At 49.4% G+C, this 25,459-nt stretch overlaps 1 protein-coding gene across 1 annotated transcript in view; it reads left to right on the forward strand.

Moving 5' to 3' along the window:
- ATXN7 (ataxin 7) overlaps window positions 1–25,459 on the forward strand; it is a 344,046-nt gene that overhangs the window by 190,102 nt on the left and 128,485 nt on the right. Inside the window, exon 5 of the mRNA XM_086939559.1 lies at window positions 6,618–6,883. Coding sequence (XP_086795685.1) covers window positions 6,618–6,883 — 266 coding nt within the window. The remainder of the gene's footprint in view (window positions 1–6,617; window positions 6,884–25,459) is intronic.

Raw genomic sequence — 25,459 nt, forward strand, 5'->3', positions numbered from 1 at the left:
CTACCTAGACGACTGGTTGTTGAAGGCGGGCTCGCCCCAGACAGTCGTCCACCACCTTCAGATGACGGCAGACCTCTTGCACGACCTGGGGTTCTCCATCAATGTGCCGAAATCACACCTGTGTCCCTCTCAAAAGCTCCTTTTCATCGGAGCGGTTCTGGACTCGGCGCAGTTTCGGGTTTATCCTCCGGAACGGCGGGTCCGGGATATACAGGCTTTGATCCCCATCTTTCAGCCGCTATCCCGGGTTTCGGTCAGGTTGACGCTGCGGCTGCTGGGACTGATGGCTTCCTGCATCCTTCTGGTGCATCACGCCCGGTGGCGGATGCGGGCTCTGCAGTGGGACCTGAAGTTTCAGTGGGCCCAGCATCAGGGCAACTTGTCCGACCACGTCTTGATCTCGGAGGGCACTGCGAGACAACTGCAGTGGTGGCTTACAGACCGCGATTGGGTCAGAGGCAGATCCCCCTCCCTTCCCCAACCGGAGCACGTTGTCGTGACGGACGCGTCCCTCCAGGGCTGGGGTGGCCACTTGGGAGAGGCAGAGATCAGAGGCATCTGGTCTCCGGCGGAGTCCCGGCTCCATATCAACCTGTTGGAGCTGCGGGCGATTCGTCTGGCACTGAAGGCATTCCTCCCCTTTGTCAACGGGAGTGTAGTGCAGGTGTTCACCGACAACACCACCGCCATGTGGTACTGCAACAAACAGGGCGGAGTGGGGTCGTGGACCCTTTGCCAGGAGGCTCTGCGCCTCTGGCAATGGCTGGAACGTCAGGGCGTGACTCTGACGATTCAACACCTGGCAGGTTCTCTGAACGCCAGGGCGGACGAACTCAGCCGTCGGACGTGGCGCAAGGCATCTTTCTGCAATGGGGAGAGCCTTGGTTAGATCTATTCGCCACAGAAGAGAACGCGCAATGTCATCAGTTCTGCGCGTTGGAGTTTCCAAGACGGCACTCGCACGGCGACGCCTTTCGGCGCGAGTGGAGTTGCGGTCTGTTATACGCCTTTCCGCCTATACCACTTCTGCCCAGAGTGCTGAAGAAGATCAGGCGCGACCGGGCCCTAGTTATCCTTGTGGCTCCGGACTGGGCTCGAAGGTACTGGTATCCCGAGCTACTCAGCATGTCAGTCGGTCCCCCGATCTGCCTGCCCCTTCAGGAGGACCTTCTGTCGCAGCAGCAGGGGACGGTCCTCCACCCGAACCTGTCCAGTCTCCACCTCCATGCTTGGAGATTGAGCGGCGGCAGTTGAGGCCATTTGACTTGCCTCCTGAAGTCTGTGATGTTATTCTGGCAGCCAGGCGTCCCTCCACTAAGTCAGTATACGCCTGTCGGTGGAACAGATTTGTGGCATGGTGCACAGCAAAGGCTGTGGATCCTCTTTCTGCCCCTCTTTCTGCCCCTCTTTCTGAGGTTCTTCTGTTTCTTCTTTCTCTTGCCCAGCAGGGCTCTGCTCTGGGCACTATCAAGGGCTACCTTTCTGCCCTTTCAGCCTTTTTAAGGCTTCCTGATCAGCCTTCTTTGTTCAAATCCCCGATTGTAACTCGATTCTTGAAGGGCATCACTCACATGTATCCACCTGTTCCGTTTGTGATGCCTCAGTGGGATTTGAACCTGGTTCTGACCTTTCTGATGTGTGCTCCCTTTGAGCCCCTTCATTCTTGCCCTCTCCGTCTCCTGACTTTAAAGACGGCTTTCCTGGTTGCCATCACCTCTGCCAGGAGGGTGAGTGAGCTCCAGGCTCTTTCTGTCAAACCTTTTTTCTTGTCCATTCATCCTGACAAGGTGGTTCTGAGGACTAGACCTTCTTTCCTGCCCAAGGTTGTTTCGGCCTTTCACATCGGGCAGTCCATCACCCTCCCTTCCTTCTTCCCGCCTCCGCATCCTTCAAAGGATGAAGAGCGGCTCCATCGTCTGGACCCAAAACGTGCGCTTTCATTTTATATGGATCGCACACGCCAGTTCCGGGTGGATGACCAACTGTTTGTTGGCTACGTGGGTGCGAAGAAGGGACGGGCGGTCCATAAACGGACCATCTCTCGATGGGTCGTTCTCTGCATCAAAGCATGCTACTCTTTGGCTCGAAAGGAGCCTCCTGTTGGGCTGAGGGCCCATTCCACTCGGGCCACGGCGGCTACTACTGCCTTGGGCCGGGGAGTCCCTTTGCAGGACATTTGCCAGGCGGCTACGTGGGCCTCGCTGCACACTTTTGCGAGGCACTACTGCCTGGACAGTCAAGTCCGGAGGGATGGCTTCTTTGGCCGTTCTGTCCTCCAGGACTTTCTGGTGTAGGAATGTATTGGTTCGCAGACCCACCACCGGGATTGGTATTGCTGGGGTATCTATTCTAAGGTAAGGAATCTAACACTAACGTGTTTCTTTCAGATGAACAAGTTACTTACCTTCGGTAACGATATATCTGTAAGAAACATTAGTTAGTGTTAGATTCCTTACCGAACCCACCCATCCTCCCCGTTCTGCGAACTGATACCTAGGGTTAAGGACATCCCTTTCAGGGCCCTAGTTTTACATGGCACCAGTGTTGGTTCTCTCATGGCTCTGCGTCTCCTGGCGCAGAAAAGCTGTGTACAAAGAACTGACGTCAGCGCGCGGAGGCGGCGTCTATATACTCCAGCGACGTCAGCACGACGCCGACGACTGACGCGGAGCCGCAGGGGACGCCTGCAGACGACGCCTACTGACGCGCAGGGGTACTGCTACGCAAAAGTTTCCGGATCCAGACTGACGCCTGGGGATATTCTAAGGTAAGGAATCTAACACTAACTAGTGTTTCTTACAGATATATCGTTACCGAAGGTAAGTAACTTGTTCGTCACGGTGATTCACTCAGCGCCTAACTCGGCTGAGTGGAAAGGAGGGGTGATGCATTTTAAAATAAGCAAAGTAAGTAGCAAATGCGGCGCAAATCAGATTTTAAAACGGAGTACAATTAAAACAGCTCCCGGCTTCCGCCTCAGGAGACAAAGTTGCTAGGTCTGAAAGGCTTGTGCTGGCTGCCTCATTTTATGCACCCGAGGAGGCAACAACAAGAGTGCTGTGTCCCAGTACCTGCTCAATATGTCCGCCGCCCCTGCAGCTGATCCGTGTGTGACGGTGATTCCCTCAGCGCCTAACTCTGCATGCGTTCCCCTTCCGAGCAAACTTCACACTCTCAAAACTGTCTTTCTCATTTCGTTTACTTAATCTCATCACATTAGTAACCCCCAAACTCTTTCGGAACAGCCTTACCACAACACCTTTTTCCCCAGACAAACTTATTTTGAGGACCAAGAAGGTCATTTGTCCAAAAGTTGTGACTCCTTTTCACATTGGGTGATCCATCACCCCCCTCCCCATCATCTATGCTCCGCCTTACTCTTCGAATGAGGGGGGTGACTCCATTGTATTTTAATCAAGCACATCAAATACCATTGGATGGAAGATCAGCTTTCTGTGTGGTTCTCTGGGGTGAGGCAATGTAAGGCAGTGCAGAAGAGGACTTTTTCAATGTCGATAATACTCTGCATTAAGAGCTGGTATGCATAGACAAAGAAGCAGCCTTGGAAGGACTGAGTTTGTTTTACTAGGTCCAAGGCTGCATCCACTGAGTTGGTGCACAGAGTGCCTGTTCTGGACTTCTGTCAGGCTGCGACACGTTCGTCATTACACACATTCATGAAGCCCCACTACTTTGATATCCAAGTTTGACAGGAAGTGTATGTTTCCCGTTCATGTCCTGCAAGACACATTGGTCTAAGCACCCTTCACAAATGCTTCTCCTTGGGAGGTACTGTTTTGGTATCTATTCCAAAGGTGACAACTCTGTAGTTGGAAGTATCGTTTGGAGAACAAGTTGCATACTTTCGATATCACACATTATGGTGGGTGCTCTAACTGCAGATTCCTCACATTCCTCCACCTCCCATTTCCGTGGAATGGTCTCTGTTTACCATCTGTAAAGGTCCAATTTTAGAGATCTGCACAATGATACTTCCCTTGTTTTTTGCTCTTCGTCCGAGGGTACAGAAAGAGTCAAGCAAGAAACTGTAGTTGGCACGCAGTGGTGGCATTTTTTTGCTGCTCCACTCCTTTACTTCCAGGGCAGAACAGAGCCATTATTTATTCATTACGGCACAAAGTGCATGTAGTTTCTAGTTCACGCCATAGAGTGCTACTTCTACCCCTCATATAATTCTACCATCGGCACTCCCTACCATCCTAGCATGTCTGTAAAAGCGCAGCCACATTGATATTTTTGCTGGGTTGTGGCTGAAGAGCAGACTCTAAGGACTATTTTAGTTTTATTTCCTGCATTCCACATATTGCATGAACAAGAACCCTAGGCACACAAAGGCTTTGATGGCCGTGGGAAGTGCTATCTGCTGCATTCATTCAACTGGCATCTGAGGCAGAAGGTATACTTTCCAGGACACTTCTGCTGGAGGCCCATAAATCTGCTCTCTCGGCTGCTGCAGAAGACCAAATTCCTGAATCTTGAGGAAAGTAAATTAGGCATTGAGAAGCGTCTCTTTTTACATTTTGACACTCCTTATTCTTTTTAAATTATGTTCAAAGTTCCCTAAGTAAAACTTATTTAACGCCTTCACTGCGGCGGCTATTTTGCCGCAGTGCTAAGGGGGCGGGGCAGCCGCATGCTGGTGACGGAACCGCTCCGTCACCAGCGTCGGTGGCGCTGTGCTTATGACTGAGCGGTTCCGTCATGGCCCGCCCCGCTCAATGGAACGCTCAGCGCAGGCGCTGAATTCGCGCCGCGCAGGAAAGCCGAGTGGGCCATGATGGACCCGCTCCGTCATCAGCACAGCACCACCGCCGCTGATGACGGAGTGGTTCCGTCATCAGCAGGCAAGGGGTTAAAAACGAAACCAAGCAATGTATAACAATTGAAAACATTGCATTCACTTTACGGTTATAATATACGAAGGGCTACTGGAATTGTGCAATTCTGCAGGCTCTGTCTTTTCCTCATTACTAGGGATTTGCTGTATATGCCACCTCCATCACCTGCTGTAAAATTTGCAGACTTTAACAAGACAGTTGTAGCCTAAACAGGTAAGTTACTAAAATAAATGAAAAGGTTGATCATCTTTCAGTTGGGTATTACTGTATTTGGATGTTAAACTGGTACTAATGAAGTGAATCGTTTGCCCCTACAGAGTTACGTGAAATAGTGACAAAAATATAACTTAATACTATCTCAAAATGTGCCACATGAGGTTGCCTAACCTGCCTTTTCCTGCAGTATAATTTTATGAACTCTGCTGCATAGTTTAGTCCCTTCATAATTTCAGTGCCATGGAATACACCATTATGGGTTTGTTTTTCCTCCATGTTTTTTCATTTACATTTTGTTAAGCAATACTTTGCAAACGTTGGTGAACTAAACACTTTGGTACTTACATTATAAAGGTACAACCTATTTATGTTGCCGTTGCTTGTTTGATGCTGTGCAGGATTTACTGAAACAAAAAGGCACAATGATGTAGCTGCTGGTGGCAGATGCATAATTTTGCAGGCACGCACATGCGTCACCACCGATGTGGACTCCTAGGAAATGAAGTAAGCACAGTGCCCCAATGTAATTTGCTGCTGAACCCATAGAAGAATATTTAAAACGTTGGGGGTGAGGAAGCAACGGGGAGGCTGGGTCGAAAGGAGCACACATGCACTTGAGGCTGGGCTTGGGGCGGTCCATAAAATATTACAAAGCAAGGGGATAAGAGAAGAGGGAGCCGCACATAGCATGGGGGGGTTGTTGTTAGGCGTGGGAAGCAACAAGTCATAAAACGTGTACTCTCATGGAGTGCTGAAAAAAAAAGTAGTAATTTCATAAATGCTAACAGCCTTCCATTGAACAGGATGGTAATAAGGTTAAGCTCAAGTGGTGGGTTAACCAAAAGAAGGGGTGGGACAAACAAAAGAAGGGCAAGAACATGCACAATACAACCAAGGAAAGTAGTTGCCATCACCATGACTTATTATTGTGATTATGTATGTTGTATGCCTTTGTCTTTCTCCTCTGGATTTATATTTGAAATGATGCAATGTCTAATCTAGTGTACCACTTCATATGTTGGTAAACCAATAAAAATATACTAAAAAAATGACCAAAGAACGGTGTCTCATAAAAACAAAGGCAGCTGCCAGCTAAAGATTTTCTGATAGGAAAGACCTAAAATGAGTTAATAATAGTGACTTTCTGAGCACAACCACTTGATGGCAGAATAATGCACAGGGTGAATCTAGAATAGTTTTAATATGCTAAACCTGTTACCTAATTTTTTCCTTTCCTTTTATTGCACAAGGAACCTCAAGCCATGCACTGGAGCGTTTTTTAATCTGACAGATTGTTTTTTAGCTCTGTTTGATGTGTATACTTTTTCTTCCAGACAGCAGTTAAACTAACTGAACAATACGTTGATGTTAGAGTGTGATGTAAAGACTTGAGTGGCTAGACAAAAATAGCCTTTACTGGACTTACCATCATATTAAAAACATATCTGTAGTTCTAGAATAAAATGTTTGCTTTCTGCTACAACAATGCATTACTGATTCCTATTTCTTTATCAGCTAACACATTGTTTTTTCCCATCGCAGCATGACACCACCTGTTAAAGTGGAAAAGATGCACTTAAATCCAAAGATAGATGGTGCGCAGATAAAACCTGCTGCTGGTCCACCTTGTTCTACTACTGTGAGTTCCTCAAAGACTGGCCTTAATTGTCCATCAATACCAAAGCCACCCTTGCCTTCCCCTGGACACATACCAAATGGAAAAGGTCTTCTTTCAAGTCCTCCATTTATGGAAAAGAAACCAGAAGATAGTACAAATAACAGGAAATCTTTACATAAGAGATTGTCAGGTAAAAACTTGATATGTGTATTGAATCTTTATCAATTGTGACCGTCTGACTGTATGTTTTTGATAGAAGGAATAGTTTTGCACGACTTTGCTAATAGGGCTGAATTTTGGAATTTTTAGTATGCGGGCCGCCGCATTCTGAAAAAATCTGCAATTTGCATATTACACTCCTTTTTGCTCCTAAGTAGAGGATAGGGACACTTTTATCAGACTCAAATTCCTCTTCTTCACCCAGGGTTTTGCTTTGTGCTCCGGTTTATATGCACTTCCATTCAGGGATTCCCAGCATGGCTGCATGGGATCTTTGCTCTAACTCAGCCCATGCGGAGGACTCAAAATCCTTTCTTAGGATACATTCAACAGGAATTGCAGAGGGCACAGCAATCTTCTTCTGGCCAGTAACCCCTATCCCCTCCAAGGACACCATAACCATAGAATGAACCTTGGTCACATTAGCACTGGTGACTGGATACGTTTATCCCGTCCAGTACTGTTCTGGAGATAGCAGTTATTTTAGTCAGCCTGGTGACATTTGCAACTTTAACTCTCAGTGCCCCTACTCTAATCCCATTAAAACAAGTCTGTGGTCTTTAATTCTCCAGATTATTGGGCCAGACAGCTAGGGCAGGTACACCCACCCCACCCTCTGAAACTAAAGTGGCTTCAGTGTGTTTTCTCTGACCTGGTCAAGGCACACCAAGGGTCCCATCTGGAGAGTCACCACCCCAGTGTTAACTGGGGATGTACCTGAGGAAGTCTTTTTTGGCGACAGATAGGGTCTCCAGTTTGGTGCCCATTGGTTTTGCAATTAAAGCACCAAGCCTTCTTGAGATCCCAGTTCTCAAACTGGTACCTACCCTTTGTCTCTGGCCCACCCTCTTGAGCAGGTGTTTGGGGGCCTTTGAAAGCCTTTTGTTTGTATCCTTAGGTTGCCCACTGTCTTTCCCTTGGAGGGGAGGGAGGATTAGCAACCCCTTTCTTTTGGTCACCCCTCCTTGAGACCGTTGGACACCCCAGTCCAATGGTCAGCCTCTTCCTGAATTCTTGGGAAAGAGACTGGACCTAGGTCCTGTGTACTGTATACTGTAGCAATGTTTCGGAAACACAGTCATTAACAGATTCTTTTTTATAATAAAATAAAGCCCATCATGATCTTGCACTTTGTTAAATTTTAACCAGCCACCTAGTGTCTTGACCGAGAAGTTGACAAAATCTACTCAGGTCTGACTCAAGGTTTTGTGAGTCTCTCTGAACCTCATTCTGTGCTTCTTAGTAGCGAGTTCGAAACGCTCAATCAAGGTATCTTACATGAGGTTATAGGACTCAGCATCTGCCTCATTCAGTGTCGGGTGTCTCTACCTGGGGAACTCGTAATGCACAAGTTACTACTAGTGTAACGATATATCGGTAACAGACATATGTTAGTGATAGATTCCTTACCTTAGAATAATTCCCAGGCGTCAGAATGGATCCAGAAAGTTTTGCTTAGCAGTACCCTTGCGCGTCGGTAGGTGGCGTCATGCGGCTCCCCGTTCATCACTGGCGTCGTGAGCGCCGAAATGACGTCATGGAGACTACTAAGGGGGTAACTCATGAGTGCCGACGTCCGTTCTGTACACGACTTTCCACACCGAAACGCAGCGCCATACAAGACACTGACCATTGGTGCAGAAAAGCCAGGCCCCTAAAAAGGGGATGACCTTAACCCTAGTAATCAGTTCGCAGAACGGGGAGGATGGGAGGGGCGGTAAGGAATCTATCACTAACTAATGTCTCTTACAGATATATTGTTACACAAGTAGTAACTTGTGCATCTGAAAGAGACACGTTAGTGATAGATTCCTTACCGTAGAATAGATACCCCAGCAATACCAACCCCGGGGGTGGGGTCTGCGAAAAAGATTACACCAAAAAGTCACGGAGTACAGAACGGCCTAAGTAGCCATCTCTCCGGACTTGACTGTCAAGGCAGTAACGCTTGGTAAACATGTGCAGCAAGGCCCACGTAGCTGCCTGTCAAATGTCCTGCAAGGGAACGCCACGCCCCAAGGCAGTAGTGGCTGCCGTTGCTCTGGTGGAATCGGCACGCAGCCCCACAGGAGGCTCCTTCTTGGCCAAGGAGTAACATGCTTTGATGCACAAAACGACCAACTGGGAGAGGGTCCGCTTGTGCACGGCCCAACCTTTTTTGGCGCCCACGTAGCTAACAAAGAGCTGATCATCCACCCAAAACTGCTGTGTACGCTGCAGATAGAATGTGGGCGCACGTTTTGGGTCCAGACGGTGGAGCCTCTCCTCTTCCCTGGAAGGATGTGGAGGCGGAAAGAAGGTGGGCAAAGTGATCTGCCCGATGTGGAAGGAGTAGTTTCTTACCTGTAAATCCAGTGCTGTAGTAGGGGTATCTCTGTTATAGTCATAATCATGTGAATAGTCCCGCCCATGTGCGTGGACCCTGGAACACTTCAATAGAAATAGTCTCTTATGTTGTCCTCTTCTGCAATCCTGCATAGACACTTAAGAGAATATAAAAGACAAATAATGCAGCCCGAAACCAACAAGGATACACTGGCCAGTACTTCATCCTGAAGTGAAAAATATAGCCAGATAACAATTAAATTGAAGTATTTTGTTAAGTTTCACACATAGAGAAACTCCCCTTCACAAAGACCCTTTTTTCATGATAGAGATGAAGGGTTGGACCGACAAGCCCCATAGGCTGCCATTATGTGTCTGTAAATGGATACCGAGCCTTTAAGGAACCCTCCAGAGACCCTTGGTATCCCATGATGCACAGCCAAGGGCCAGTTACTTTCAGTTATTTTTTCCGGCTCCTGCTAGCAGGACTGTGGAGCATTGAGTTCTACCTTTTGTGGTATATCTTCAAATTTTTTAGCTTTATTATTAGTCGGAGTGTTTCACTCGACGTCTTTGGCCTTTACCTTCCTTTTGCTGTCTTTTATGGGCAGTTAGCCCACATTTTTCTTGTCAAAATGCCATCTTTGTTCGACAAGTGCCCAGAATGTGGCAGGAAGAAGGCCAAGTCGGACTCTCACAGACTTTGTATACTCTGTTTTCCTACATCTCATGTTCCTGACTCCTTCGTCCTCTGTAAATCCTTCTCTAGGAGGACCCTGCGTGACAGGGAGAAGATTCGCCTTCAAGGCCTGGAGCAGAGAAGACAGCAGGCTGCAGGTGGGGCATCTGGGCATGTGAAGAGCCTTTCCTCTTCCACAACCCATGCGTCGGCCTCTGGGGGGGCTCCCCAGTCGAAAAAAGTCTCAAACGACACCGGTCCCGGTCGAAGGCGATGAGGTCAAAACCAGGTATGACTATCAAATGCTCCCCGTCGACCCAGGGCTCTTGAGTCGAAACAACGTCGAAGATCAGCGTCGAGGGGAAGGATGTCGAGACCTCGGACGAGGTCTACGTCGAGGACATCACAGACGACATAGACACATCATCGCCATTGATCTGGGTCCAGGAGATATCGGCGCTCGCCGTCGAGGCGAAACAGTCATTCGCCGTCGACGCGCAGATGGACGTCACGTAGAAAGTCGCCTTCAAGGAGAAGTTCGACGTCATGTAGAAAGTCTACGTCGAGGAGGTACCATCGGAGCTCGACGTCGAGAAACCGGTCACCCTCTGTGGTCCGCCTCTCCACTTTTGCGAGTTTAAGATCGCGACGGCATCGGTCTTCCCCATCAAGGGGCACCGCTTCCAGAGCTTCCTCTTCGAGGCCTGCCCACAAGCGGAGGAGGGTCATTTCTACCTCGGATTCGGAGTATTCCAGGACCTATTCACCAACCAGGTAACCGGAACCAGCTCAGCGTGTGGGTCCTCGTCGGTCGCCACTGCTGCCTAGGATGCCTACTTCTCCTCCGACTCCGCCACCACCGCCTCCTCCACCTCAGCCTCTTCCTCTGCCACCTGTGCCAGTGGTCCCGGCGGAACCCAGAAGGCCAAGATCTCGATCCCGGCCAAGACATTGCTCTCGCAGCCGGCACCGGTCTTCTACCATATCTCGATTTCGTCGTCACGAGAGGTCACGTTCCAGTTATACGAGAGACACCGAGTCCTATAATGGAGGAAGATACTCGCCTACTCTGTCGTATTCTCCACCTCCGAGAGTGTCACCTGTCGATGACATTACCACGTTTCAGGAGGTCCTTCTATGGGGAGCGGCGAAACTGGGCATTGCACGGTCTGTGCCTGCTCCAACTACATCAGTGATCTTTGAGACACTACAGCCGAAGCAAGCCTCTCGTCCCTTGCTTCCTTTGGTACCTGGGTTGGAGGAACCCGTGATGGAATTGTTCCTGACGCCTGCCTCAGTGAAATCGGCACCCTCGAGGCTTCAGAAGAAATACCGCCCTCCGGACTCAGACCCTGCATTTCTTCGGGCGGACCCCCTCGCGGATTCAGTCATAGTGGTGGCGGCGAAGAAGTAGAACGTTACAGCCCCTTCGACCACAGTTCCACCAGACCAGGAGAGCCGTAGGCTTGATTCTATGGAAAGGAAAGTCTGCAACACGGCGGCCACTTTGGTGAAGGCAGCGAGCTCCACTGCCCTCCTGGGCTGGTACGACCGCTCCTTGTGGGAGTCTCTTCAACAGTTCATGAAACTCCTGCCTAGAGACAAATGTAAGGATTTCTAGGAGGTTCTCAATGAGGGTCTGATGGTCTCTAATCAGATTATGAGTGCGGCTGCGGACACTTCCCTCCTTGCAGCTCATGGATATGGTCATGGTGTGACTCTGCTATGCCATTCATGGTAGCGTCTCACCTCCTTAAAACCTGAGGCACAGCAACGCATCGCTAACCTCCCGTTCTCGGGTTCCACCCTCTTTGGTTCCCATGCGGATGAGGAGATGGCTCGGGTGAAAGCTGAAGTATAGACCCTCAAGGCTGTTGGCTTGGAGAAGCCTAAGGAGCATCGGAGGAGTTTCCGTCCCTACCAACGACGTTATTCCTCTCAACGGTTCCAACGAGGACAGGGCCATCGGGCTGGACAGCAGCAACAGTTCCAGCGGCAACCGTTTCAGAGACGTCAGAGAGGCAGGGGTAACCAGCAGTCAACATTGGGGAACAAGGCTCCCCCTGGTACTAAACCCTAAGGGGTTACTTCCCCCTCTTCTGTTACCCACTCCAGTGTGGGGATGCATTCAAAATTATCTGGCAGAGTGGAGAAAGATAACTCCGGACAATTGGGTGCTGAATATTGTTCGCAATGGATACTGTCTACGTTTCACCAGCCCTGCTCCATCGATTCCACCAGTTCGTTCACAATACCTGTTGTGCAAACTTCAAGTGAAGGCCGATACGCTGTTAAGAAAAAGGGCGATAGAACTGGTTCCTCCTTCTCAAAGGGGAAAAGGTCTATACTCTATGTTCTTTCTCGTGCGCAAAAAGGACAAAAACTAATTCAGACCCATTCTCGATTTGCGACAAGCGAACAAATGGATTCGCAGAGAGGTTCTGCATGCTGTCCCTGCACCAGATTTATCCTCATCTTCATCAGGGGGACTGGCTATGCGCCATAGATCTGCAAGACGCGTACTTCCATGTGCCCATTGCAAGGAAGCATTGGAAGTTTTTGCGGTTCCTAGTCTGCACCAATCATTACCAATATACAGTGCTTCCATTCGGCCTGAAGTCTGCGCCCAGGACTTTTTCAAAGTGCATGGCGGTGGTTGCAGCACACCTGAGGAAGAACATGGTGTTTGTTTATCTGTACCTGGTTGACTGGCTGATCAAAGCCGCCACGTTTCAGGAAGCGCAGCTACATTTCAACAGGATGGCTGTTCTGTTGAATCGTTTGGGTCTTCATATTAATCTGTCAAAGTCTGTTCCGACTCCTGTTCAGTGTTTGCAGTACCTGTGAGCCTTCATCGATACACTAAAGGCAAGCGTGTGTCCTTCAGAGGAGTGACGCTGATCAATCCTTCAGAAGGCTCAGACTCCCATGTCCGTTCCCTCGCAGACGGTGAGGACTGTGTCCTCTTGCCTGGGTTCCATGGCCTATTGTATCTTTCTCACTCCACATTCACGCCTCCACATGCGGCCTCTGCCGGAGTGTCTGGAGGATCAGTGGGACCAGAAACGTGGGAGTTGGGAGGACAGGATCCAACTCTAGCAACATGCTGTCCAGTCCCTGAAGTGGTGGTGTTCGCCTCACAATCTTCTCACAGGGATCCCGTTCCACAAAGAGATACCGACCCAGAACATTGTGACAGATGCGTCTCTTCACGGCTGGGGAACGCATTCGGACCACCTACAGATACAAGGCGCGTGGTCCCAGACGGAGACCACGTATCACATCAACTTTCTGGAACAGAGCGGTTCATTTAGCGCTGAAAGCATTTCCGCCAATCTTTCGAACCAGTTCCCTGCTCGTACAGACGGACAACACAACAACAATGTATTACCTAAAAAGCAGGGGGCTCAAGATCGCGCACACTGTCTTGGGAAGCACAGACGATCTGTAACTGGCTGCTGGCCAGGGACCTGACGATAACTCATCTGCCGGGTGTGCAGAATGCTCAGGCAGACGCGCTCAGCAGGCTCGTTCAAGAAAATCACAAATGGGTCTTAAACAACGAGGTGTTAAGAGAAATCTTCGCAAGATGGGGCAATCCAGAAATCAATCTGTTTGCCACTGCAGAAAACCGCAAATCCCGAGACTTCGCCTCCAGGTTTTACCAACCGGGAACGCTTGGGAATGCACTGTGGATCAACTGGTCTAACAGCTTTCTCTACGCTTTTCCACCCATTCCCCTGATCCATACAGTGTTGATCAAGCTGTCCCAGTCCAAGATGATGGTTCACCGACCTCCTACACCTGTCTCTCCTGCCACATCTTCGACTTCCGTGTGGGCCGGACCTTCTCACGAAGTTCGGAGAGCAGATGGTGCATCCCAACCTCTCGTCATTGAATTTGGCAGCGTGGCTCCTGACCTAGTGCAGTATGGGCATTTAAATCTCCCTCAGAACTGCATGGAGATATTGAAAGAAGCGAAAAGACCGTCTACAAGGACTTCCTATGCATACAAAAGGAAGAGATTTTGCATTTGGTGCACGTCTAAGGGTGCAGACCCTAGATCATGCAAGGAGGATGTCATTCTCCTGTACTTAAATTTGGCTCAATCTGGCCTTTATTTTCATTCCATTAAGGTTCACCTGGCAGCTTTACCTGCGTATAGGAAATGCCCTTCACAAACTTCCTTTTTCCAAATTCCAGTCATCAAAGATTTTCTGGAAGGTTTAAAGAAGGTGTTTCCTCCCATTCGGCGTCCTTCGCCTCTGTGGGATCTTAATGTGGTGCTGTCTAGACTAATGAGGGAGCCTTTTGAGCCCATTCTTAAGCTTCTCTACAGCATCTGTCCTGGAAGGCAGCTTTCCTTTTGGCTATAACATCGGCTCGCAGGGTGAGTGGGATCCAGGCTCTCTGTTGTCAAGAGTCTATACTGTATTTCATGCATCTAAGGTTGTCATGAGAACTCTCCCAAAATTCTTCCGAAGGTGGTGTCAGAGTTCCATGTGAATCAAACAATTACTTCGTCCACGTTTTTTCCGCACCCTTCCTCTCCGGAGGAGCGGTCCCTTCATTCCCTCGATGTGAGAAGGGTGTTGAAATTCTACTTAGACAAGACTAAAGAGATTCGTAGATAGGATCAATTATTTGTTAATTATGGATCTGTTAGGACTGGTCTTGCCACCTCTAAGCTGTTCATCTCTAGGTGGATTGTGTCCTGTATTCAACTGGTGTTATCAGAAAGCTAACAAGACTCTAGTTAGTAAGCCTAGGGCTCACTCTACCAGAGGTAAAGCGGCTTTACGCCGTAACGTCCCTATTGCAAAAATCTGTAAGACTGCCACTTGGAAGTCAATCAATACCTTTGCTAAACACTACTGCCTGGACTCTGATGCCAGGGCAGATGTTTAGGTTGGGCAGGCTTCTCTGAGGAATCTGTTTGCACAATAGTGGGTTTGTCTGTTTCTTCAGCCGCTGGGGTTTGTTTTTTGAGAATGCTTACTATTTTATTCACATGATTATGACTATACACAGCAATCCCCTACTACAGAAGTAGTTTCTTACCTGTAACTCCAGTTCTGTAGTAGGATGAAACAGTACTATCCTGAAAGCAGCAGGCCTGGCTTTGTACACCTTCAAAAATAACTGAAAGTAACTGGCCCTCAGCAAAATACTTAAATTTAATTGTTATCTGGCTATATTTTTCACTTCAGGATGAAGTACTGGCCAGTGTAGCCTTGTAGGTTTCAGGCTGCATTATTTGTCTTTTATTTTCTCTTAAGGGTCTATGCAGGATTGCAGAAGAGGACAACATAAGAGACTATTTCTATTGAAGTGTTCCAGGGTCCACGCGCATGGGCAGGACTATTCACATGATTATGACTATCACAGAGATACCCCTACTACAGCACTGGAGTTACAGGTAAGAAACTATTCCTTCCACATCGGGCAGACCATCACTTTGCCCACCTTCTTTCCGCATCCGCATCCTTCCAGGGAAGAGGAGAGGCTCCACCGTCTGGATCCAAAACGTGCACTCACATTCTATCTGCAGCGTACACAGCAGTTTTGGGTGGATGATCAGCTCTTTGTTAGCTAAGTGGGCGCCAAAAAAGGTTGGGCCGTGCACAAGCGGACCCTCTCCCGGTGGGTCGTTTTGTGCATCAAAGCATGTTGCTCCTTGGCCAAGAAGGAGCCTCCTGTGGGGCTGCGTGCCCATTCCACCAAAGCAACGGCAGCCACTACTGCCTTGGGGTGTGGCGTTCCCTTGCAGGACATTTGACAGGCAGCTACGTGGGCCTCACTGCACACGTTTACCAAGCGTTACTGCCTTGACAGTCCAGTCCGGAGAGACGGCTTCTTTGGCCGTTCTGTACTCCGTGACTTTTTGGTGTAATCTTTTTCGCAGACCCACCACCGGGGTTGGTATTGCTGGGGTATCTATTCTAAGGTAAGGAATCTATCACTAACGTGTCTCTTTCAGATGCACAAGTTACTACTTGTGTAACGATATATCTGTAAGAGACATTAGTTAGTGATAGATTCCTTACCGCCCCTCCCATACTCCCCGCTCTGCGAACTGATTACTAGGGTTAAGGTCATCCCCTTTTTAGGGCCCTAGTTTTTCTGCACCAATGGTCAGTGTCTTGCATGGCTCTGCGTTTCAGCGTGGAAAGTCGTGTACAGAACTGACGTCGGCGCTCATGGGTGCCCCCTAAGTAGTCTCCATGACGTCATTTCGGCGCTCACGATGCCAGTGACAAACGCGGAGCCGCACGACACCACCTACCGACACGCAGGGGTGCTGCTAAGCAAATCTTTCCGGATCCAGTCTGACGCCTGGGGATTATTCTAAGTTAAGGAATCTATCACTAACTAATGTCTCTTACAGATATATCGTCACACAAGTAGTAACTGGAGCATTGCGAGTTCCCCAGGTGGAGACACCCGACACTGAATGAGGCAGATGCCGAGTCCTATAACCTCATGTAAGATACCTTGATTGAGCTTTTCGAACTCGCCACTAAGAAGCACAGAATGAAGTTCAGAGACTCACAAAACCTTGAGTCAGACCTGAGTAGATTTTGTCGACTTCTCGGTCAAGACACTAGGTGGCTGGTTAAAATTTAACAAAGTGCAAGATCATGATGGGCTTTATTTTATTATAAAAAGCATCTGTTAATGACTGTGTTTCCGAAACATTGCATCAGTATTAGGTGGACATAGGTCCAGTCTCTTCCCCAAGAATTGGGGAAGAAGCTGACCATTGGACTGGGGTGTCTAACACGTCTCATGGAGGAGTGACCAAAAGAAAGGGGTTGCTGATCCTCCCTCCCCTCCAAGGGAAAGAGATTGGGCAACCTAATGATACAAACAAAAGGCTTTTAAAGGCCCCCAATAATCTGCTCAAGATGGTGGGCCAGAGACAATACACAGACAAAGGGTGCGTACCAGTTTGAGAACTGGGATCTCAAGAAGGCTTGGTGCTTTAATTGCAAAGCCAATGGGCACCAAACTGGAGACCCTATCTGTCCCTATCTGTTCCTCGGGTACATCCCCAGTTAACACTGGGGTAGTGACTCTCCAGATGGGATCCTTGTTGTGCCTTGACCAGGTCGGAGAAAACACCCTGAAGCCACTTTAGTTTCAGAGGATGGGGTGGGTGTAGCTGCCCTAGCTGTCTGGCCCAATAATCTGGAGAATTAAAGACCACATACTTGTATTAATGGGATTAGAGTGGAAGCACTGAGAGATAAAGTTGCAATTGTCACCAGGCTGACTAAAATCACTGCTATCTCCAGAACAGTACTGAATGGGACAAATGTATCCAGTCACCAGTGCTAATGTGACCAAGGTTCATTGTATGGTTATTGTGTCTTTGGAGTGGATCAGGGTTACTGGCCAGACGAAGATTGCTGTACCCTCTGCAATTCCCGTTGAATGTATCCTAAGAAAGTATTATGAGTCCTCCACATGGGCTGAGTTAGAGCGAAGATCCCATGCAGCCATGCTGGGAATCCCTGAATGGAAGTGCATAAAAACCTGAGCACAGAGCAAACCCCTGGGTGAAGAAGAGGAGTTTGAGTCTGATAAAGTGTCCCTACCCTCCAAGAAAAAAGGTCGGAAGACTGGGAAGTCAGCTTCTGAACATCCACAAGCTCAGGTGCCTTCTCCTCAGGAAGATCTGTCAGCCCAAGAGAGAACTGAGCCCCAGGAACTTGGGCCTTATACAGCAGAGCTCCTAGACCCAAGGGCAGAGGATCTGTCCAACTCTTGAAAGCCTGAGACTGCAAGCTGCTGCACATGAAAAAGAAAGATATCAGGGACTCCTACAGAACCTGTTGGGATTAGGGATTATTTTACACTGAAGCCAGAGACCCCAAACCTGATGCTACTAGAAGGGGTGGTAGTGCCTTTGCAGTACAGAGAGTTTTTACTCATTGACCCATGACATCTCTCTTGCTGGGCATCTTGCCAGAGCATGACTTGGAGCAGGCTAGTCAGCCACTTGTACTGGTGAAACATGCCCCGGAAGGTGAATGAGTTTTGTAACAACTGTGTTACTGTCAAGCCAGTGGCAAAGCAGGTAACCACCCAAGTGCCACATTAATTCCACTCCAGTGGTTGGGGATTCCCTTTGAAAGGGTAGTGGTTGACAACGTTGCCCTCTGGACCTTCGGGCAGCATCAGTGAACAGATTGATACTGGTGGTGCCACCAGGTACCCAAAAGCTATATACCCCTTATGAGTTGGTTTCACCTAAGGAGGTGGTTTCAGTCATAGATAGTAACTTCATGTCTGGCGACCTTGAGGCAGTGTGCAGTGAATACGGTGTGACCTACAAGTTCAACACCCCATATCATCCACAAACCAGTGGTTTAGTGGAGAGATTCATCAAAACCATGAAAGGTATGCTCGTAGGACTCCCTGAAAAAATCGGGAGATGGGATGACCTTTTCACATGCCTGCTTTTTGCGTATGGGAGGGTACCTCAGAAAGTGAGTATGGTTCAGAAGTTCTGTTTATGCGTCCTGTAAGGTGACCAATGTCTCTAGTTCTGGAAGGCTGAGACAGACCTCTCAAAGAGCCAAACAAGACATTGTGAACTGTATGCTTGGCCTACGCTCCAGGATGGTAGAGTACATGGGTAAAGCATCCAAAACCTTGAGCCAGCCAAGAGCTCTAGAAGCTTTGGTAGGACTAAAAGGCTGCACTGGTGGGGTTCCAACCAGGGCAGAGGGTATGGCTTTGGAGCCTGTGGTACCTAGGGCCTCAGGACATGTGTAGTGGTCCCTACCCTATCCTTCAGAGGAAAGGTGAGGTCACCTTTCTGGTAGGCCTAGGCACTAGAAGGAGCCCTCACAGGGTCATCCATGTTATCTGTCTGAAGCCTTTCTAAGACAGGGTTGAGACGACTATGGTCATGTTCACTGAAGAGGATCAGGAAGCAGAGAGTGAACCTCTTGTTACTGCCTTTCCTACACCCCAAAAGATGGGTGAGTAGATGGAGTTGTTTTCTCAGAAACCCTCTCCTCCCAACAGCAAGCTGATTGCAGGCAGGTCCTGGAGCAGTATGCTGAGCTGTTCTCCCCAACCCCTGGGCATACTACCTGGTTGTACCCGTGATGTGGATACTGGAGACAATACATCAGTCAAAAACAAAATATATAGACCGTCTGAGATAGGAGAGCATCAGAGCTGAAGTCCACAAGATCCTGGACTTGAACCCTCAGAGAGCCCCTGGGCCAGCCCAGTTGTTAGTCCACAAGCCCCATTCCAAGGGTGGAAAACCAGAGCTACGGTATTGTGTAAACTACAGGGACCTTAGCGCAGTAACCAAGACAGATGCACACCAACTCCTGAGCTAATTGACAGGCTGGGGAGCATTCTCACTTCATAATGCAGAATGATGCCTCTGAACAAGGAAATTGAGCAGTCATATTCCAGATAAATGATGATGGCCAACACCAGCCTGTTGCTTTCATTAGCAGGTGGTAACTCCCCAGAGAACAGCATTGGACTGCCATTGATAGGGAAACCTTTGCTGTGGTTTGCTCCCTGAAAAAGCCGAGACCATACCTGTTTGGTACTCTCTTCCTTGTCCAAACCTACCACCGGCTCCTCAGCTGGCTGATGCAGATTAATGGTGAAAACCCCAAGGTGGTACATCTCTCTACAGGACATGAACTGTACTAGTGAAGCACAGACCTGGGACTGACCACGTCAAAGCAGTTTGCCTTTCTAGGTTTTTCCACTTAGACGATTTAAACTCTCTTGGAAAAGGTTAGTCTAATTCTCATTCGTTTGGGCGGGGGTTGTGTAGGAGAATACCCCTTTTTGACATGGTCACCCCCACCTTTTGCCTGGTATCTGATGATATTTTTGACAGAATGCAACTGGGCCACTGCTATTCAGGTCCCCAGTGCCAGAACTCTCTCCCTAAAACTACAATTATTCCCCTAATTGGCAATACCTATTGCACTCCTACGTCCCTAGTAAATGATACCCCTGGTACCTAGGGCATGGAGACTAAAGTGAGTCCCTAAGGCATGCAGCATGTATTGTGCCAACCTGAGACCCCTCTGCACCCTCATGAAAACTGCCATTGCAGGCTGCATGCCTTGGTGTAGAGAAAAGTGAAGACATGACATGGCATATATCCCATGTGCCATGCCTATAAAACACTGCATGCAGTACAAGTAAGGCACCCCTACAGCAGGCCTTACAGCCCTAAGGCAAGGTGCACTATACTACACATGTGGACATATCTGCATGAGCAGATATGCCCCTGTATTGTCTAAGTCAATTCTTCGATATTGCAAGTGAACAGGGAAGCCATTTTAGATGCATCTGGCAATTGAGTTAGCCAGATACATGATAGCTTCACTGAAACTACCGATGTTTGGTATCAAACATCTCGTATTAATAAACCTACACTGATTCCAGTGACGGATTTATTCATTCATGCACCCAGAGGGCACCTTAGAGTTGTCCCCTGAAAACCTATCGAACTACTAGTGTGTACCGGCTCACTTGTCTAGACCAGCCTACCACCACAGACAGGTTTCTGACCGACCCCCTGCAGGTGAGAGCCTCTGCTCTCTGAGGGCAGAAACAATGCCAACTCTGGGCGGAGATGTTGTCACCTTCTCCAAGCAGTATGGCTAAGTACTCCGAATATCAAGGCAGAGGCTTCAAAGGCTTCTGACGCCTTTGATATGCGACTGAAGGCTTTCCCAGATAGGGAAAGGCCACTCCCTGCCCATGGCCTATTTAGCACCAGGACATGTGGGAAAATTAGCTAGTGAGGAAGCATGTTCTTCCCTCAGGCTAGTTCCAGCCCTAAGGTGGGCTGCCTAATGTAAACACAAAGCGTAGAGTTCCACCATCTTGGTTTTGGCGGAATTAGCCTCACTGGGTCAGGGTTATGCCCACTTTCCACAAAGTGGTCTTATAGGGGGTGTAGATGCCCTAAAGTAAACTTCCTACTATCTGTCACACCCCTTAACGCCCCATAATTGAATATTTAGGGGCTCCCCTGATGTAAGGAAATTAGATTTGATGGATCCCGAAGAGCACAAAGAAGAGCCGCAAGTAAACGAGAACTGAAGAATGCTGTTAGTCTTTTGGCACAAATCCCTGCCTGCTTGCACCAGTCTAAACAATCGTGACCCAGTGAATCGAAATTTGCCTAGCTTAGTAACGGTAAGTTTCAATTCTATTAAGGACACGGAGGCGAGGATTATGCTTTTCCCTTCTTCGCTGTTTATTATAACCAAAAAACATAGCAGCCAGAAAAGCATTAAAACGTCCAAAATTCTGTTATGTATATCCCAACACCGGGATTAAGAACATTATAAGCAGTAAACACATGGGAAAAACCACATATCCCAGCAGTCCATCAACATTAGTCCTTCTACAGTGTCCATAATCCTAAGGTAGGGCGTCCATCTTGTGTCCCCTTCCTCTTTCTTTGCGCGAGTCACGCCAAAGTCTCAACGGTCCTGCTTCGAACTCTCATTACCTAGTGGAAAAAACATCACAGTCAGCGATGTAAAAAAACCCTAGGACTTTCAAAGCAAAAACTCCAGAAGATAACCATAGCATAAACAAACAGTTCGACTGAACGAAAAAGGAAAACTGCCTACTTACATTATTACAGGCGGGATCTCCGGAGGAGTTCTGGGTGGGATAATCCTCACCTCCGTGTCCTTAATAGAATTGAAACTTACCGGTTCGAGGCATGAGGGCTGCTGAATTCATATCTGTGCATAGATCGCCGCCTAGTGTTGGGTCCGGATGATTGCACATTGTTGTCCTGGAAGAGTCTTCGAAGTATCACAAGATAGGTGGCTCCTCCCCTGGACTACAGTGCGCATGGGCATCCTCTCCATCCCCAGATTGTTTTTTTCCGCCATTGGGTTCGGATGTCTAATCTCTTACTCCAGTTAATTTACTTGTACTTTTCTGTTCCTACGGCCAAAAGGCCTTTCTTAGCGTCGGTATTGTTTCGTTCGGTGCCTGGCCCTTTCGGTTCTTCGATCAGCGTCGAATAAAGACTCTCGACGACTCAGGCCCAGACTACATCGACGATGGAACGGACCCAGTTTAAGCGGTGTCCTGTGTAATTCCAAATATTCGAACTTAGATGTGCACCCAGTGTGCAACACCTGCTTGTCCCCCGACCACGACGAGTTGAAATGTTTCGCCTGCTCAAAGTTCCGATCTAAGAAGACTATCAAACTTCGGCGCGCGGCGAGGCAGTCGGCCCAACAGTCGGCTCCGGCACCTGCGAACATCTTCGATGCCGGGGACGAGGAACTCTTCCAAGATAAGGAAGAGGCGGAAGATGACGTTCCCGAAGAAACGTCGGAACCGGCGTCAGAACATGACTCAACTTTCGAAATGGACGAGCCAGACGAGGAGTTCGGCCACGACCAGGATGTCGTCGAGGTAGGGGACGACGAACAGGCCCTTGCGGCCGTTGATGACGACTCCGGTGGTGAACCGAGTCTGCCCACTGCTCCGGGGCCTATCATTGACATTCAGCCGGCTCCGGCTCCGGTCGAGGCATCGCCGAAAGGCCTTAGCCAAGATCTGTCCTTTCGGTCTACAGCCCGCGTCATAGCCAGGCTAAGACCCTTTCAAAGGAGCCATCGGTCGATTCCGTGAAATCGAAACCGAAACAGTCGACGGAGAAATCGAAACCGAAACTGCTCAAAATGGTGGTCGGTTCGGCGTCGACGCCCGCCTCGAAGGCTGTCATCGATCCTTCGACACCGAAGATACCCGTCGGCGCCGACACTGGGATTCCGAAGCAGGGCCCTCACACCAAGACCGTTGCCTCGAAGGCCTCGGCGCCGGTGCCTGCGTCCACTACCAAACAAGGCGAAAAGGGCAAGGAACTTCCTGTCGGGAAAGGTCTGCAGCCACCCCTCTCGGGACTGAAGCATGGGCTGGCGAAGAGGGTCGTAGCCGTGGCAAAGGTCGCCCCGAAATTATCGTCTACGCCGAAAGCCTGAGGCGCACCGCACACTGAGGTCGATTCGACGCGCTCAAGCGAGCGGCCTGCTCAGGCGTCGAAGAAACACGGAGCCAGTACTTCCGCTTCCAAGCAGGCTGGATCGACGCCACTAAAGTTTGGCCTTCCACCCACTGCACGTCCAAAGTCTCAGGAGGCTTCCACGGTGGCGAAGGTGTCCTCACATGCACAGGTCGTCTATCATGAGCCTTCTTACGACAACCAAACAAAGCTGTGCATTGACTCGGAGTCGGGCAGGCTTACCGTCCACAAGCGGAAGATCGCGTCTGAACACCCTTTGGAGGGTTACAAAATTCCACTAAAAAAGAAGATGGTCTCCACCACCTCTCCGGTTCTTGTCGAACATCTTCAGGACTACTCACACCATGCTGTTCATTCTCCTACACAAAGTGAGGAGGACTTAACTGCAGACTATAGCCAAATGGGCTTCACTTACAATACAGACACTGATCAAGATGTCTCCAATCAGTGGTCAGGGGCAGCGGATCAAGGCGATGACCCTGATGACCCCCAGGTCCCCCCGGACTCTCAGTCCTATAATGTCCAACAATCTCCGACTGAGGACACCGCAGCGTTCAACGCATTAATAGAGCGCGCTGCACTCAATCATGACGTCGAAATGCATGCTGAGCCAGTGGATGAGGACTTCTTATTCGACACCTTCTTCACTTCTGAACGCTCCACCAAGACACTGCCCATGCTTAAGGGGGTCCTCAAACATGCCACAGCCATTTTCAAAGAGCCCACAAAAGCCAGGGTTATCAATCCACGGATCGACAAGAAATACAGGCCTGCTCCAGTGGACCCCACCTACATCAAAGGACAGCTCCCCTTGGACTCCCTTGTGGTGGCTAACGCGCGCAAAAGGGCTAACTCTCAATCAACGGGAGACGCTCCCCCTCCGGACAAAGTCCAAAATCTTTGAGGCATCGGGGAAGCGGGTGGCGGCGCAGGCCGCTAACACTTGGAGAATAGCCAATACACAGGCCCTGTTGGCTAGGTACGACAGGGCGCACTACGACACCCTGGAGAAATTGATGCAGCACATGCCTGATATGTACAGAGAGGCTGTGGAAATGGTTATACAAGAGGGTAAACTGATCTCCAATGCGTCCATCAAGTGCGCACTGGACGCAGCGGACACTGCAGCGAGAGCAATCAATACTAGCGTGATGCTGCGACGCCACGCATGGCTGCGCATCTCTTGGTTTAAACCCGAGATCCAAACTACACTTCTTAATCAGCCGGTTAATCCGGACTTCCTGTTTGGACCCGATGTGGACACCACACTCGAGAAAATGAAAAAAGACACTGAGACGGCAAAGTCCATGGGGGCTCTCCAGTCACAGCAGTTTCGGAGCGGTTCCTTTCGTCGCTCCGGTAACAGGGGAGCAACAAGAGGGCAGGCTCTACAGCACTCCCAGTATACCAAAGGCAACACGCAATCTGCATACACTAAAAACACCAGAGGTGGTTACCGTGGGAACAGCGCCAAAGGGAGAGGCCGCGGCAATAACAACGCCAGGTCCTCCACTCCCAACAAACAGTGACTCCTAGTAACTGCCCCCCGACCATCTAACACCTGTCGGGGGGAGACTCCAGCAGTTCCTGCCACTCTGGGAAAACATCACAACAGACAGGTGGGTGAGACAACTTATCCGTTACGGCTATTGTCTAGAATTAACCTCCATTCCCCCCCCCCCCCCCCCCCCAACATACCCCCAAGAAGCCGTCCTATGTCCGCAGCGCACTCGCACTTATTGCAGCAAGAAGTTCTCTCCATGCTGCAAAAAGGGGCCATAGAACTGGTGCCTGCCGAAGAAAGGGGTGCAGGGGTGTACTCCCTGTACTTCTTAATTCCAAAAAAGGACGGGTCCCTAAGGCCCATTCTAGACCTCAGACCCCTCAACCAATACATCCTCTCGGAGCACTTTCACATGCTAACTTTACAACAAGTCCTGCCGCTGCTCCGTCAGGGCGACTTCCTAGCCACCCTGGACCTCAAGGATGCGTATTTCCACATTCCCATTCACCCAAGCTACAAAAAGTATCTCAGGTTCACAGTCAACGGTCAGCATTACCAGTTCAAAGTCCTGCCATTCGGGGTCACTACCGCTCCCAGGGTTTTCACCAAGTGCTTAGCGGCTGTGGCAGCGCACCTGCGCAGGGAAGGTGTTCACGTGTATCCCTACCTGGACGACTGGCTCGTCCAGGCAAGGTCTGCCGTACAGTGCGGCCACGATATGTCGCAGACCATTCACCTCCTTCACAGTCTAGGGTTCTCTCTCAACTACGCAAAGTTTCACCTGCAGCCGGCCCAGGTCCAGCAGTACCTGGGGGCGTCAATAAACACCCAGTCGGCCACGGCGCAGCCGGCCGCAGCCAGGGTCAACAGCATGCCGGTGCTCATCCGGAGGTTTCAACCTCAGCACTCCCTCCCGGCACAAGTTTTCATGCAACTGATCGGCATGATGGCATCCTGCATATTTATAGTCCCTCACGCG

The sequence above is a fragment of the Lissotriton vulgaris genome, chromosome 9 (genome assembly GCF_964263255.1).
Source record: "Lissotriton vulgaris chromosome 9, aLisVul1.2, whole genome shotgun sequence".
Lineage (NCBI taxonomy): Eukaryota > Metazoa > Chordata > Amphibia > Caudata > Salamandridae > Lissotriton > Lissotriton vulgaris.